General features: G+C 42.7%; 1 protein-coding gene across 1 annotated transcript; it reads left to right on the forward strand.

The window, feature by feature from the left end:
* The first annotated feature begins 259 nt into the window (after positions 1-259).
* LOC115791560 (uncharacterized) lies at positions 260-6611 on the forward strand. The gene is made up of 2 exons (XM_030745671.1): positions 260-323; positions 4688-6611. Exon 2 carries the CDS (start codon positions 4970-4972, stop codon positions 6440-6442), a length of 1473 nt encoding a protein of 490 aa, XP_030601531.1. The 5' UTR covers positions 260-323; positions 4688-4969; the 3' UTR covers positions 6443-6611.
* Positions 6612-15085: the final 8474 nt, after the last annotated feature.

Genomic DNA, 15085 nt, shown 5'->3' on the forward strand with positions numbered 1-15085 from the left:
TCCGCTCAGCCGCGAGCTGAGTTCAAGGAACGGATCTCTCCTCCTTGCGCAAGTTCAAAAGAGTTGTGTGTTTGTTCTCTGAGTTTTTAAAATGATCTGAACCTATCATTTTTTGGTCCTTCGAGAGCCGGAGCGGGACAGTTGCTGACTGACGCTGGAGGAGACGAACACCGAAGACTGTCTGACAGCCAGGATCATCAGTTGACCTGAAGAGAAGTCCTGAACCGTGAATTCGTCTTCAGGCCGGTGATTAGGTTCGCTCCTCCAGCGCCGTTCATCGCTCTCCCGGAGTCCGAGGGGACGTAACACCAACTGTAACACAGGTATGTGAAAGCCGCGCGTTATAAATTAGGTAGGCTCGCCGAAAGGAGTCCGTTTTATCCGATAGTTACCGCTGTGGTTTTTGGTTCAGAAACGCACAGGTCTGCTCAGGTTGGAAGAACGTAAAAAAAGAACTCCAGTGGTTACCGCTATACTTCTGAACCTTGGTCCAGATTTCTGGACCAGTGAGGTATAGGTCTGCTTCGGGCTGGAGAAAATTGGTTATCCTCAGTGGGTTACCGCTGCACTCGGGAGGTGTAGGTCTGTAAAGGCTGGGAAGACAGTACTGTAGTTTGCTTTTGTTAAAAAGATAAAGTAAATTGGTAACTCTCGCCGGAAAGAGAGGTTTCCCAAATTCGGACTTTAGAAATTTAAAATAGGCCTTGAAAATACGCGTACGTGTGTGTGAATGAGTGAATGAAAGTGTGTGTAAGCCGCCTTTTGACGTGGAAGCAGCAGCGTGAAGGGATACCCTACGGGTGCCAACGAACTTTACGGCCTGAAGTACACAGTGACGGGCGGATTTGTTATTAGGTCCCAGAAGGACACGTGGTCCGATCGGTACAAAGCACGGGAAGTAAAATGGGGATTATGAATAGTAAACTGAGTAAGCCTGCCCTAGAGGGGGATTTAAAATATATGGAGAGATACTCTCCGGGCAGCACAACGTTTTGCAATAAATGGAAGAAAAAGTATGGTTTTAGTGGAAAGTTGGAGTTAAGGGAATGTGAAGATTTGGTAAGAAATTTAAAAATCAGTGTGGCAACACAAGAAGGGAAGTGTAAAGTTGAAAAAGAAAGACAGTTAATAGTAGCAAAAACGTGGTTGGAACAAGCACAGAAAAGGGCCGCGGGCAGAGAACAAAAGAAGGGAAAACAAACCTCCTGTAATGTGCATGCTGCATTGTTAAGGCCAGAGGATGAGACGGTTAGGCCTTGTAGGGTGCAACCCCCACCTCAACCACCTCCCCCAGCTCAGCCACCTCTTTCAGCCCAAGCATCTCCCCCGCAGTTACAGGGGGCAGATGGTAATTTACAGGTTGAGGAGGAGGGGGATTTAGTGCAGCAATTAAATTTAACGGCAGGAAGGATGATCCTTAGAAGTCATGATAAGAACAAACAAACAGGGAATGTGGTTGCCCTGGTACAAGGAGGTTATCCAGATTTAGAGCCCCTCCTGTGTAAATATGGTGTGAAACATTGCTCGGGGGCTGAGAGTTGTGATTGTTCTGTGAGACATTCAGACTCTTTACGGCCGGCAGTAAACACATTTCCTATGGTGGAAGTAGCTAATCCACATAGGGGTGTTGGTAATGATAATGCACAAACAATCTTAGTTTTTAGACCGTGGACAAATGTAGAAATGTTAGAGGCAGTTAAAGGTCTGACATCTCATAAAACTAATGTAAACTTGTGGGCAACAGAGGTTGTAGGATTACAAGCCTCGTTTAATTTGAATGGTGATGAAATGGTTTCTGTATTCAGAAACCATTTTAAGCATGATTGGGGAAGAGTGAGAGGAGATTTCACTGGGAAAGATGCGGGAGGAGTAACACTGCCTCATGATTCAGTTGCTCTACAGCAGGGAATTCAGGGAGTAGTGTTGCGGACTAGAAACACACTGATTCCACCCCCAAATTATGATAAAATCTATCACTGCAAACAGAAAGACGGAGAGGGTGTTTTTGAATTTAGGGAAAGATTAGAGGAAGTGTTTAAAGCACACAGTGGCATACCAGAGGACCAAGACCCAAATGGTCCTTATCAAAGACAACTAAAACAAGCATTGATGTCTGGTTTCCACCCAAAATATTCTGATTTCATACGCAAACATAATGTAAATCATGCCACAGGAAACCTCATGGACACTATGAATTGGGCTCATCATGCAGAAGAGGTGATAAAATCAAAAAAGGATAAGAAACCAGTGCAAGTTTTTTATAATCATGACAGCCAAACGGATGGCTCTGCAACTCAAGTGTTTTTGGTGGGAGATCAAAGGCCTCAAAGAGTAGAATTTAAATCAGGAGGTAGAGGCAGAGGCCGGGGAAGAGGCCGTGGTCAGTATAACAGACCTGTCCCCAGGGGAGACGGCTGTTGGCTGTGTGGAAAAGAGGGACACATATCCAGAGACTGCAGGAACAGGAGGTTTAGGGATCCTCCATACAATCTAGATTACAACAGCTCTACATGACTAGGTGGAGTTTCAGATGACATTGAGGTTACCAGTGTTGATCTGAAGCTAATATTAGCTGTAATCTCCACACCAGGTCAGAAACCTTTAATAACTCTCTTGGTAAATGGCAAAACAACTGAATTTCTGTGTGACTCAGGTGCAGATAGAACAGTGGTGAAGGAACACATCCCAAAATTAAAAGAATCTAAGAAGAGAGTTTTTGTAAAATCAGCTAATGGGCAATTAAGTGCCTTACCCCTTTCAGCTCCAGTGATAATTAGTGATCCAGAGACAGGAATTTACAGTCAGGGCCCTGTGGTGTTGAGTTCAGAGTGTCCAGTGAATTTGCTAGGGCGAGACATGCTTCAAGCTCTGGGAATTGCTATAGTCCCAAACTGCGACCCATTGCTTATTATTCTAAACGTTTAGATGCAGTGTCAAGAGCACTCCCACCTTGTGTGCAAGCGGTATGTGCAGCAGCAATGTCAGTGGAATCTTCGAGTGAGTTAGTTTTGTTTCATCCACTGACATTGAAAATACCACACGCGGTCTCAGTTCTGTTATTACAAAGTAAGATGACTTTCCTTTCACCAGCGAGACATTTAAGCTGTATTGCTCTGCTACTATCTCAGCCGCATATTACAACTGAGCGCTGTACTTCCTTGAATCCTGCTACATTGCTTCCTACTCCAGAAGATGGAGAACCACATGATTGTAAAGCTATAACACAGCAAAATAGTAAACCAAGGGAGGATTTGTTAGATACGCCATTAACAGAAGGCGACGTGGTGTATATAGATGGGTCAAGCAGGAAAAATGACAGAGGTATTACAGAAACGGGGTATGCAGTAGTAACTGATAAACAAATCATTAAGGCAGAACAACTACCATCTCATCTTTCAGCCCAAGCAGCGGAACTATAGCTCTCATAGAAGCCTGCTTATTTTATAAGGATAAGACTGTGACAGTTTATACAGATAGCCAATATGCATTTTCAACAGTGCATCTTTTTGCAGCCCAGTGGGCAAGAAGGGGAATGCAGACGTCTACAGGTCAGCCAGTGAAACATGCTACATTATTAAAACAGTTGCTCTTAGCTATTATGAAACCCAAAAACATAGCTATCTGTAAATGTGCAGCCCACACTGCGGGCAAAGATTCTGTCACCTTAGGAAATGCCTTTGCAGATAAGATAGCTAAGGAAGCGGCACAGGGCCTTTATGGCCACAGCGACATATACTTACATATACAAGAGCCAATAAGCCAGGAGGTTTTACAGGACATGCAAACACAAGCCCCGAAAGCAGAAATAGAGCAGTGGCTTAGGGATGGTGCGACACTGAAGGATAACGTTTATCATATTAATGATAAACCGGTACTCCCTAAAGCCCTGTTCAAAACTGCAGCATTATTGAGTCATGGGCCTTGCCATGTCTCAACAGGAGGGATGGTACAGACAATAAGTAAACACTTTTATGCAAAAGGCTTTAATAACTATTCAAAAAATTTTTGTAGAGCATGTTTAACTTGCTGTAAAAATAATCCACAGGGTAATCTGAGACCAAGAAGGGGTAGATTTCCAACACCTTGTTATCCTTTTCAGTTCCTTCACATGGATTTCATAGAACTGAATCAATGTAGGACATACAAGTACTGTTTAGTACTTGTAGATCCTTTTACAAAATGGGTTGAAATTATTCCATCGGCAAAAGCGGATGCACTGACGGTTGCAAAAGCCTTATGTAAGACCATAATTCCTAATTATGGCATTCCAGAGAAGCTGTGGAGTGATAATGGACCACACTTTGTAAATGAGATAGTATCTAAGGTTTCTCAAAATTTAGGCATTGAACTGAAGAACCATTGTGCATACCACCCGCAGAGTGCAGGGTTAGTGGAAAGAACAAATGGGACGATAAAAAATAGGTTGAGGAAAAGCATGGCAGAAACGGGGAAACCTTGGGTGGACTGTATAGACCTAGTGAAAATGTACATGCGCATAACACCATCAGAATTAGGACTTACTCCGTATGAAATATTATATGGCAGACCATTCAGGCTGCCTGTATATACGGAGGAAGAAAAGGCAGAAGAGAGCTGTGATTTGAGTGACTGGATGAGGAAATTTTTACAAAGTAAACAAGTAATTGATGCTAGTAAACTGCCAGAAGCATCTTCTTTCTCTCCACAGGTGCCACTGATACAGCCAGGAGACTGGGTGCTGGTCAAGGTCATCAAACGGAAGTGCTGGTCAAACCCGAGGTGGGACGGTCCATATCAAGTTCTACTGACCACACCAACAGCAGTGAAAATCGCTGAAAGATCTACGTGGATTCATCTGAGTCACTGCAAGAAGGTGGAGCCACTTACTTCGGAGTAAAGGTGGAAGTCTGGTTACAAAGGGGGAAATTCCTTATAGTGGTTTTTTCGTCTCAACCCAGTGAAGACAACAACTGATCCCTACTCCTTTAGAATGGCGCCCTTCTGCAGCCTCATAATTATTTTCAGCGTGAGCACACTGCTAATTTTACGAGGAACATCTTCATTAAATTACACCCAGTACCCACATGAATATGCAACCAATGAATGGTGGCAGTTAATGAACGTCACAGCTCATGTTAATAATTGGACAAATTGTTATGTGTGTGCACATATGCCAGTGGCAGGACACAAGACTGGACTGAGGCCTTATAATGTTAGCTGGGAGCACTCATGGTGTCTCTATGGGTTGGCTACACATCCAGGGAGAAGAGCTAAATGGAGTGAAGCAAATTTTACCTCAATTCTTAATGTAAAGGGGATAAGTTCTCCCATTAATAGAAACTGTTCTATGTTAACAGATTTGCTCACTTGGCCCCAGTTAGCTAACCCCCTTCTTGAGGTGCTAATGTTGAATCATTTGCCAGAGAAAGCTTTTCCAGCATGTGTTATAGCAAATGGAACCATCAAGGTGGGTAGATTACCAGCCACTCTCTGTAATGCTACCTATTCGTACTGTCCACCAACAGATGAGAGACAATGCCTGACCTGCCTCAAAAATATTGCTTGTTATAATAATCTAACTGTACGGAGGAAAGAATGTCAGTCTGACCTGGCCTACAGAATACAGATGGACACTGGAGAGCTGAGTCAGTGCTCACGAGTAGCACCAGGACCCAAGGGAACAAGAGTGTTAGCGGATTGGTATTTCATCTGTGGTCACAAAGCATACATGTCCCTTCCCCCAGATTGGGGAGGCCTGTGTAGTGTTGCATATGTGTCAGATCATGTCTTTTTCATGCAGTACCAGGCCAGTCATCCACATCACAAGACGAAGCGACAGGTTGGAGAGTGGCTCACGAGCCATTCAGAAGTCCCAGAGGAGCTCCGGATTTGGGGAGTCGGAGCAAAGATTGCCCAGTCTATCTTTCCAGGAATTGGACTAGGATTTGTGCGTGACCAAGTGGAAATAAATCGCTATGCACTATTACGTCTGGTAAATACAACTATAGCTCTAGGACAAGGAACTTTAAAAGAGTTAAGTTCACTCAGAGCAATGGTGATGCAAAATAGAATAGTATTAGATCTTTTGACAGCGTCCCAGGGTGGCGTGTGTAAGATTATTGGTAAGACATGTTGTACTTACATCCCAGATGAAGATAATGCTGGTGGAGCCATAAGGGAGGCACTCGACAGACTGACTGAATTACAGAAATATGTACAACAGCACACTCAGGAAAGCCAGAGTGATTGGTTTTCCTGGCTAAATGCGGGAACTTGGTGGCAGGTATTGTTGAAATGCCTGACTCCTGTTTTGTGTGTGTTAGTGTTGATTTGTGTGTTTACAATGTGTATTCTACCCTGCATCAGATCCATGATAACAAAGATTTTTACTGGTTATGTTGTGTCATATTTGCAGCTTCAGATGGTCGACCAAGACGCTGAAATGCCTGAGGATATTTTGTAAATATGTATATATTTGGCAATGAATGAAACCCACACTGAAAATGTGCAAGCAAGTGGTGTGGCGTGGAAAAAAGATGCCAGTGAAGTTATGATAAACAGGGGGGAAATGTTGGAGTTATGGTATAAATTCCATTCTGTTTATTATAAATTATCATATCTTCTGTTTGTATATTTTCTATGAGTTGTTCTATGTACATATGATACTGTTGTTTTTATGTTCGAAATGGGAACACGTGGTGGTATTTCTTACAAAGGAAGTTATAGTTACCTGCAGGCTGCTCTCAGCCTGCAGAGAACACATATAGGATACGTGTCTCGTATACGCCATGTTACATGCGCACATGTCACAGTATGCTTACGACCTTATATGGTAAGGAAAAAGCCAAGAATGTTGTTTATTACATGCTGTAAACTGTGTTTGATGTAACCCACGTGATCTTATTGTGAAAATCCGAATAAAAGCGCTGCGCAGGAAGCAGTTCGCCAGGACAGATAACTTCCGCTCAGCTGAGAGCTGAGTTCAAGGAACGGATCTCTCCTCCTTGCGCAAGTTCAAAAGAGTTGTGTGTTTGTTCTCTGAGTTTTTAAAATGATCTGAACCTATCAATAATGCATGTGTTGTGCTGTTGTCAATTGTTGTGAGTCTGGTTCTGACTACATAACAACCATTTTTACAAACGCAATTCAAAAAAGTTGGACGTTGTTTAAATGTAAATGAAAACAGAAAGCAATGATTTGCAAATCTACAAAACTCATTTCATTCACAATAGAACATAGTAAACATGTCAAATGTGTAAACTGAGAGACTGTACAATTTCAAGGAAAGTATTAGACCATTTAAATTTGAAGGTAGCATCACATCTCAAAAAAGTTGGGACGGGGGCAACAAAAGACTGGAAAAGTAAGTGTTACTAAAGAGAAACATATGACAACAGTTAGTAACAGGTTAGGATGACTAGGTAAAAAAAAAAGAAGAAGAGCATATTAGAGTGGCAGAGTTTCTCAGAAATGAAGATGGACAGAGGTTCACCAGTCTGCAAAAACCCCCCAAAAAATGCATCTACAAATTGTAAAACTATTTTATAGGCTGGTGTAGGTGTCATGAAAACAACAGAAACACACAAAGCTATTATGTATTTCTGAGCTACTGGCTACTTGCACACTGGCAGTGATGTATCATTTACCAGGACTGCCACACTCTGCTACATGTCTTCGCAAATCAAAGCCAGTTTTACTTTGTCAGACACCACAGGAGTATTTTGATACACTGTAAAAACGCCAACTTGATTAATGTTTAATGAGTACATTTTTTATCGTTTGCCCAGGGGGGCAGGAAAAAAAATAGAAGATGGAGCACAGAAGACCCAAGACCACACATCCCAATGGCAACTGCGTACACAACCCAGAGGAGGAAGACCCCAGACGGGGCCCCCCACGGTCAACGGGCAAGAGCCCAGAGAGCCAGAGGCAATGAGCAGCCCACCCCTCTGGCAGGCCGGCTCCCCCCAACTCGTTGCGGCACCTGCCAGGACCAACCAGTCCCCCGTGAGAACCGCTGCCCCCACACCTGAGCGCCCCACCCCCCCAGAGGACATGCGGGCACCCCAGCATCCCAGAATGCCGGCCAGACATCCCGACGCGGGCCAACCCACCCCACACGGCGGTGCGCCCAAGGGAGCGCAGACCTTTCCAGCACAGGAAGAGGCCCAGCCGGGAAACGGGCGACCCCGGGCACCAGGGCCCCAGACCCACACCCCAACCCCCGCAGAGGGGGCCAGCCACTCGGCCCAGGGCCAGCCCCCACCACCACAGGCACCCCAGCCCCCAACCCAAAGGCCATAAGAGCATCCATCCAAGCCCCCCCACCAACCAGGGCCCGCACACAGACACCACAAAATTGTAGCCACAGTCCTCCAGTCCGGAACCCATCAGCCACCCGCCAGGCCCCAGAAGAGACGAGACTACAGCCAATCACCCCCACTAAATGATGGAATTGATCAGTGGGGACCAGAGATAATCAAATTTGTCCAATTGGTTTTTTGAGTTGGCAGACATTCTCGCTAGACTAATGTGATCAAAAAGTAAATTTCTATAGTGAGTAATACATAAATCAGTTTTTGATTTCCAATTCATGAGGATAGTTTTCTTAGCGATGCATAAGGCAGTAAGAACTAAATGTGACGTATTTGCTTCCATATCTAATTCACTTACATCACCTAATATGCACAGTTTGGGTGAGGCTGGGATATCACAATTAAACCATGTGGATAAGTCTTCACATATTTTCTGCCAGAACCTTTGAACAGGCATGCAAGACCATATAGCATGCATTTAATTGTCAGCGTGGTCGCCTGAACATTGGGTGCATATATTTGAGTGTCTGAGGCCCATTTGGAACATTCGTTGTCCTGTATAGTGCAGTCTATGCAGAGTTTTGTATTGTATAGGTTGTAAATTTGGACTTTTAGACATTTTGAAGATGTTTAAACTAGGGATGCGCCGATCCGATATTCAGTATCGATATCGGTCCGATACTGGCCTAAATTACTGGATCGGATATTGGAAAGAAATTTAAAAAATGTAATCCGATACATTAAATAACGTTTCGCTCACATTAGCTGCATTACAGGGCTCAGTCGTCTTCTTCTTGTGGGTTTGCGGTTGACCAAACCAGCTTAGAGGTGCATTACTACCACCTACTGGAATGGAGTGGGGGATCAGGAGTTAGAAAACAACCCCCTCAGATCCTCCGTCGCTGCGACGGATTCCCTTTGACACTGAGCGATCATCGCTGACATGTTTTTCCGCCTCCACCGCTCTCTGCCTTGTTTGTGTGTTGTGCTCGCTGTGCTGAGAATCAGCTGTTATTTTTTTCTCTACGTCAGCTCCCGGACATACTGCTAGCGAGCGCAGCTATTAGCACTAGTGACCGTCCGGTACCGGAAGAACCCCTTCCCCGTCAAAATATTTTTGATACTTTAATCCCTGATTTGTGACTAAATATAGACCTAAATATAGAAACGTATTTAGGAGAATGCTTGTAAATATAAAGCATTACAAGATTGCGCTCACGCAGCCCCTAGTTTTTCACGTGAACACTGATGACGCAACAGCAGCAGTCAGCTGATTTACATGTAGTCTGTCTGCACAAGCGGAAAGAGGCGGAGCCGGCGCGCTCAGATGGAGCAGAAGGAAATGTTTTTCTAGTGTCCAAAAGAAGCCTTTTCGTCCCTGTAACCTCCATTAAACCTTTACTGTGAAACAGCTGGAGGTCCTTCATCAACCACCTGATCAGTAAGTGAAGAAAAGAGAACTTTGTAGCTGCTCCATCCACCCTGTTTGTTTCACACAGGGAAAAACTGCAGTACGGAAGTTAAAATATGCAGATGAACTGTTAATATGAAAAAAAGTATTTCTTATCCAGTTACTTGGGTAATCAATATAAATAGAATACACAATTGCTAAAATAATCGATAGTTGCAGCCCTAATTAAATTTGCAACATGCTATAAGCATCACCTTCTCACACAGAAGCAACAGGATTCAGGTGATAGTTATTGTTGTAAGTAAGTAAAGTTTATTTATATAGCATTTTTCACAGACAGAAAAGCGCTGTGCAATAAATAAAACACAATATCACCCCCCCACCCTCAGAAAACACTATGTTAAAAACATAATAACATTATCATATTAAAAGAAAAAGAATAAAAATAAAGTCAGAAACCAGAAAGCCTGGTTAAACAGAAAAGTTTTCAACTATTTTTTAAATTCAATTCAATTCAATTTGTTTCAGTTCAATTTTATTTATATAGCGCCAAATCACAACAGTCACCTCAAGGCGCTTTGTATTGTGGGTAAAGACCCTACAATAATACAGAGAAAACCCAACAGTAAAAATGACCCCCTATGAGCAGCACTTGGCGACAGTGGAAAGGAAAAACTCCCTTTTTAACAGGAAGAAACCTCCAGCAGAACCAGGCTCAGGGAGGGGCAGTCATCTGCCGCGACCGGTTGGGCTGAGGGGAGAGAAAAGACATGCTGTGGAAGAGAGCCAGAGATTAATATCAATTAATGATTAAATGCAGAGTGGAGTATAAACAAAGTAAATAAGGTGAATGAGAAGAAACAGTGCATTATGTGAACCCCCCAGCAGACTAAGCCTATAGCAGCATAACTAAGGGATGGTTCAGGGTCACCTGATCCAGCCCTAACTATAAGCTTGATCAAAAAGGAAAGTTTTAAGCCTAATCTTAAAAATAGAGAGGGTGTCTGTCTCCCGAATCCAAGCTGGAAGCTGGTTCCACAGAAGAGGCGCCTGAAAGCTGAAGGCTCTGCCTCCCATTCTACTCTTAAGTATCCTAGGAACCACAAGTAAGCCAGCAGTCTGAGAGCGAAGTGCTCTATTGGGGTGATATGGTACTATGAGGTCTTTAAGATAAGATGGGGCCTGATTATTCAAGACCTTGTAGGTGAAGAGAAGGATTTTAAATTCTATTCTAGATTTAACAGGGAGCCAATGAAGAGAAGCCAATATGGGAGAAATCTGCTCTCTCTTTCTAGTCCCTGTCAGTACTCTAGCTGCAGCATTTTGGATCATCTGAAGGCTTTTCAGGGAGCTTTTAGGACAGCCTGATAATAATGAATTACAATAGTCCACCCTAGAAGTAATAAATGCATGAATTAGCTTTTCAGCATCACTCTGAGAAAGGATGTTTCTAATTTTAGAAATATTGCGCAAATGCAAAAAAGCGGTCCTACATATTTGTTTAATATGTACATTAAAGGACATATCCTGGTCAAAAATGACTCCAAGATTTCTCACAGTGTTACTGGAGGCCAAAGTAGTGCCATCCAGAGTAAGTATCTGGTTAGACACCATGTTTCTAAGATTTGTGGGGCCGAGAACAAGAATTTCAGTTTTATCTAAATTTAGAAGCAGGAAATTAGAGGTCATCCAGGCCTTAATGTCTTTAAGACATTCCTGCAGTTTAATTAATTGATGTGTGTCATCTGGCTTCATTGATAGGTAAAGCTGAGTATCATCTGCATAACAATGAAAATTGACGCAGTGCTTTCTAATAATACTGCCTAAGGGAAGCAGGTATAATGTAAATAGAATTGGTCCTAGCACAGAACCCTGTGGAACTCCATAATTAACCTTAGTGTGTGAAGAAGACTCCCCATTTACATGAACAAATTGGAGTCTATGAGATAAATATGATTCAAACCACTGCAGTGCAGTACCTTTAATACCTATAGTATGCTGTAATCTCTGTAATAAAATGTTATGGTCAACAGTATCAAAAGCTGCACTGAGGTCCAACAGGACAAGAACAGAGATGAGTCCACTGTCAGAGGCTGTAAGAAGATCATTTGTAACCTTCACTAATGCTGTTTCTGTACTGTGATGAATTCTGAAACCTGACTGAAACTCTTCAAATAAACCGTTCCTCTGCAGATGATCCCTTAGCTGTTTTACAACTACTCTTTCAAGAATCTTTGAGAGAAAAGGAAGGTTGGAGATTGGCCTATAATTAGCTAAGACAGCTGGGTCAAGTGATGGCTTTTTAAGTAGAGGTTTAATTACAGCCACCATGAAGGTCTGTGGTACATAGCCAACTAATAAAGACATATTGATCATTTTTAAGATTGAAGCATCAATAATTGGAAAGACTTCTTTGAACAGTCTAGTAGGAATGGGATCTAACAAACATGTTGCTGGTTTGGAGGAAGTAACTATTGAAGTTAACTCTGAAAGATCAACTGGAGCAAAAGAGTCTAAACAAATACCAGCAGTGCTGAAAGCAGCCGAACATGAAGAATAATCTTTGAGATGGTTATGAATAATTTTTTCTCTAATGTCTAAAATTTTATTTGTAAAGAAATCCATGAAGTCCCTACTAGTTAAAGTGAAAGGAATACTCGGCTCTACAGAGCTATGACTCTTTGTCAGCCTGGCTACAGTGCTGAAAACAAACCTGGGGTTGTTCTTATTTTCTTCAATTAATGATGACTAGTAAGATGTCCTAGCTTTACGGAGGGCTTTTTTATAGAGCAACAAACTCTTTTTCCAGGCTAAATAAGCATCTTCTAATTTAGTGAGATGCCATTCCCTCTCCAGCTTTCGGGTTATCTGCTTTAAGCTGTGCGTTTGTGAATTATACCACAGAGTCAGGCACTTCTGATTTGAAGCTTTCCTTTTCAGAGGAGCCACAGTATCCAAAGTCATACGCAGTGAGGATGTAAAACTCTTGACGAGATAATCGACCTCACTGGGAGCAGAGTTTAGGTAGCTGCTCTGTACTGTGTTGGCACTGAAGAGCATAACAGTGAAGGAATTAGATCCTTAAACTTAAGTACAGCACTTTCAGAAAGACTTCTACTGTAATAAAACTTATTCGCCACTGCTGTGTAATCCATTAAAGTAAATGTAAATGTTACTAAGAAATGATCAGACAGGAGGGGGCTTTCAGGGAATACTGTTAAGTCTTCAGTTTCTATGCCATATGTTAGGACAAGATCCAGAGTATGATTAAAGTGGTGGGTGGGCTCCTTTACATTTTGAGAGAAGCCAACTGAATCTAACAATAGATTAAATGCAGTGTTGAGGCTGTCATTCTCAGCATCTACATGGATGTTAAAATCACCCACTATAATTATTTTATCTGAACTGAGCACTAAATCAGATAAAAAGTCTGAGAAATCAGACAGAAACTCTGAGTAAGGACCAGGTGGACAATAGATAATAACAAATAAAACAGGTTTTTGATTTACCCAATTAGGATGGACAAGACTAAGAGTCAGGCTTTCAAAAGAATGAAAACTTTGTCTGGGTCTTTGATTAATTAATAAGCTGGAATTGAAGATTGCTGCTAATCCTCCTCCTCGACCTGTGCTTCGAGCATTCTGACAGTTACTGTGACTCGGGGGTGTTGATTCATTTAAACTAACATATTCATCCTGCTGTAACCAGGTTTCTGTAAGGCAGAATAAATCAATACGTTGATCAATTATTAAATCATTTACTAATAGGGACTTGTAAGAGAGAGACCTAATGTTTAATAATCCACATTTAATTGTTTTATTTTTTGGTGTAGTTGATGAAGCTGTATTATTTATTGTTTTTGAATTTTTATGCTTAAATAGCTTTTTGCTGATTTTAGCTTTGTTTTTTGGTGGTCTGGGAGCAGGCACCGACTCTGTGGGGATGGGGTTTTGGGGGGATGGCAGGAGGAGAGAAGCTGCAGAGAGGCGTGTAAGACTGCAACTCTGCTTCCTGGTCTCAACCCTGGGTAGTCAGGTTTTACGGTTAATAAATTTGGCCATGTTTCTAGAAATGAGAGCTGCTCCATCCAAAGTGGGATAGATGCCGTCTCTCCTAACAAGACCAGGGTTTCCCCAGAAACTTTGCCAATTATCTATGAAGCCCACGTCGTTTTTTGGACACCACTCAGACAGCCAGCGATTCAAGGAGAACATGCGGCTAAACATGTCGCTCCTGGTCTGATTGGGGAGGGGCCCAGAGAAAACTACAGAGTCCGACATTGTTTTTGCAAAGTTACACACCGAGTCAATATTAATTTTAGTGACCTCCGATTGGCGTAACCGGGTGTCATTACTGCCGACGTGAATAACGATCTTACCAAATCTACGATTAGCCTTAGCCAGCAGTTTCAAATTTCCATGAATGTCGCCTGTTCTGGCCCCTGGAAGACATTTGACTATGGTCGCTGGTGTCTCTAGCTTCACGTTTCTCAAAACAGAGTCGCCAATAACCAGAGTTTGTTCCTCGGCGGGTGTGTCGCCGAGTGGAGAAAAACGGTTAGAGACGTGAACAGGTTGGTGGGTTACCCGGGGCTTCTGCTTAGGACTACACTTCCTCCTCACCGTCACCCAGCCGGCCTGTTTACCCTGCTGCTCGGGATCTGCTGGGGGGAGCTAATGGTGGCTAAGCTACTATGGTCCACACCCGCTACAGGGGCCTGGCTAGATACAGGATTTTCCAGGGTGCGGAGCCAAGTCTCCAATTCAGAAAGCCTGGCCTCCAGAGCTACAAACAGACTACATTTATTACAAGTACTGCTACTGCTAAAGGAGGCCGAGGAGTAACTAAACATTTGACACCCAGAGCAGGAAAGTGCAGGAGAGACAGGAGAAGAAGCCATGCTGGTAGTGAGTCGGCTAAGGGCTAAGCTACTAGCTGAGCTAAGCTAGAGAATTTCTAAAAACAAATAAAGTGAATAATGTGAATACAGGTGATTCAGCAAAGAGTATGCTATTTAAAGTAGGTGAAGATTACACTAAAATATGTTATTATCCAGATAAATCGAGCTATACAGATATAACAGCTAACAGACAGCAAAACACTGTTCTCCGAAACAGAAACAGGAAGTGATACAATACCGCAGTGAGAGCCAACACCAAGTGACAGTGCCACAGAGTCAGCTAAATGGAGCTGGAGTGGTAAACAGTTCCAGAGCTTTGGTGCCACTGCCTAAAATGCTCTGCCCGCCCTGGTCCTTAGTCTTGTATGTGGGACAACTAAAAGACTTTGATTTTGTTGTGTGAGAGACTGTTGACTTTTTTTTTCTTTTTTTTTAATGTTTTTTAATGCCTGGATCAATTTTAATTATCGGCTTTATATC

This window comes from Archocentrus centrarchus, chromosome 14 (assembly GCF_007364275.1).
Source record: "Archocentrus centrarchus isolate MPI-CPG fArcCen1 chromosome 14, fArcCen1, whole genome shotgun sequence".
In the NCBI taxonomy this organism is placed as follows: domain Eukaryota; kingdom Metazoa; phylum Chordata; class Actinopteri; order Cichliformes; family Cichlidae; genus Archocentrus; species Archocentrus centrarchus.

Bases quoted from the DNA above. Each gene is read 5' to 3' on its own strand.
- LOC115791560 (XM_030745671.1), top strand. From the start codon at position 4,970: ATGGCGCCCTTCTGCAGCCTCATAATTATTTTCAGCGTGAGCACACTG.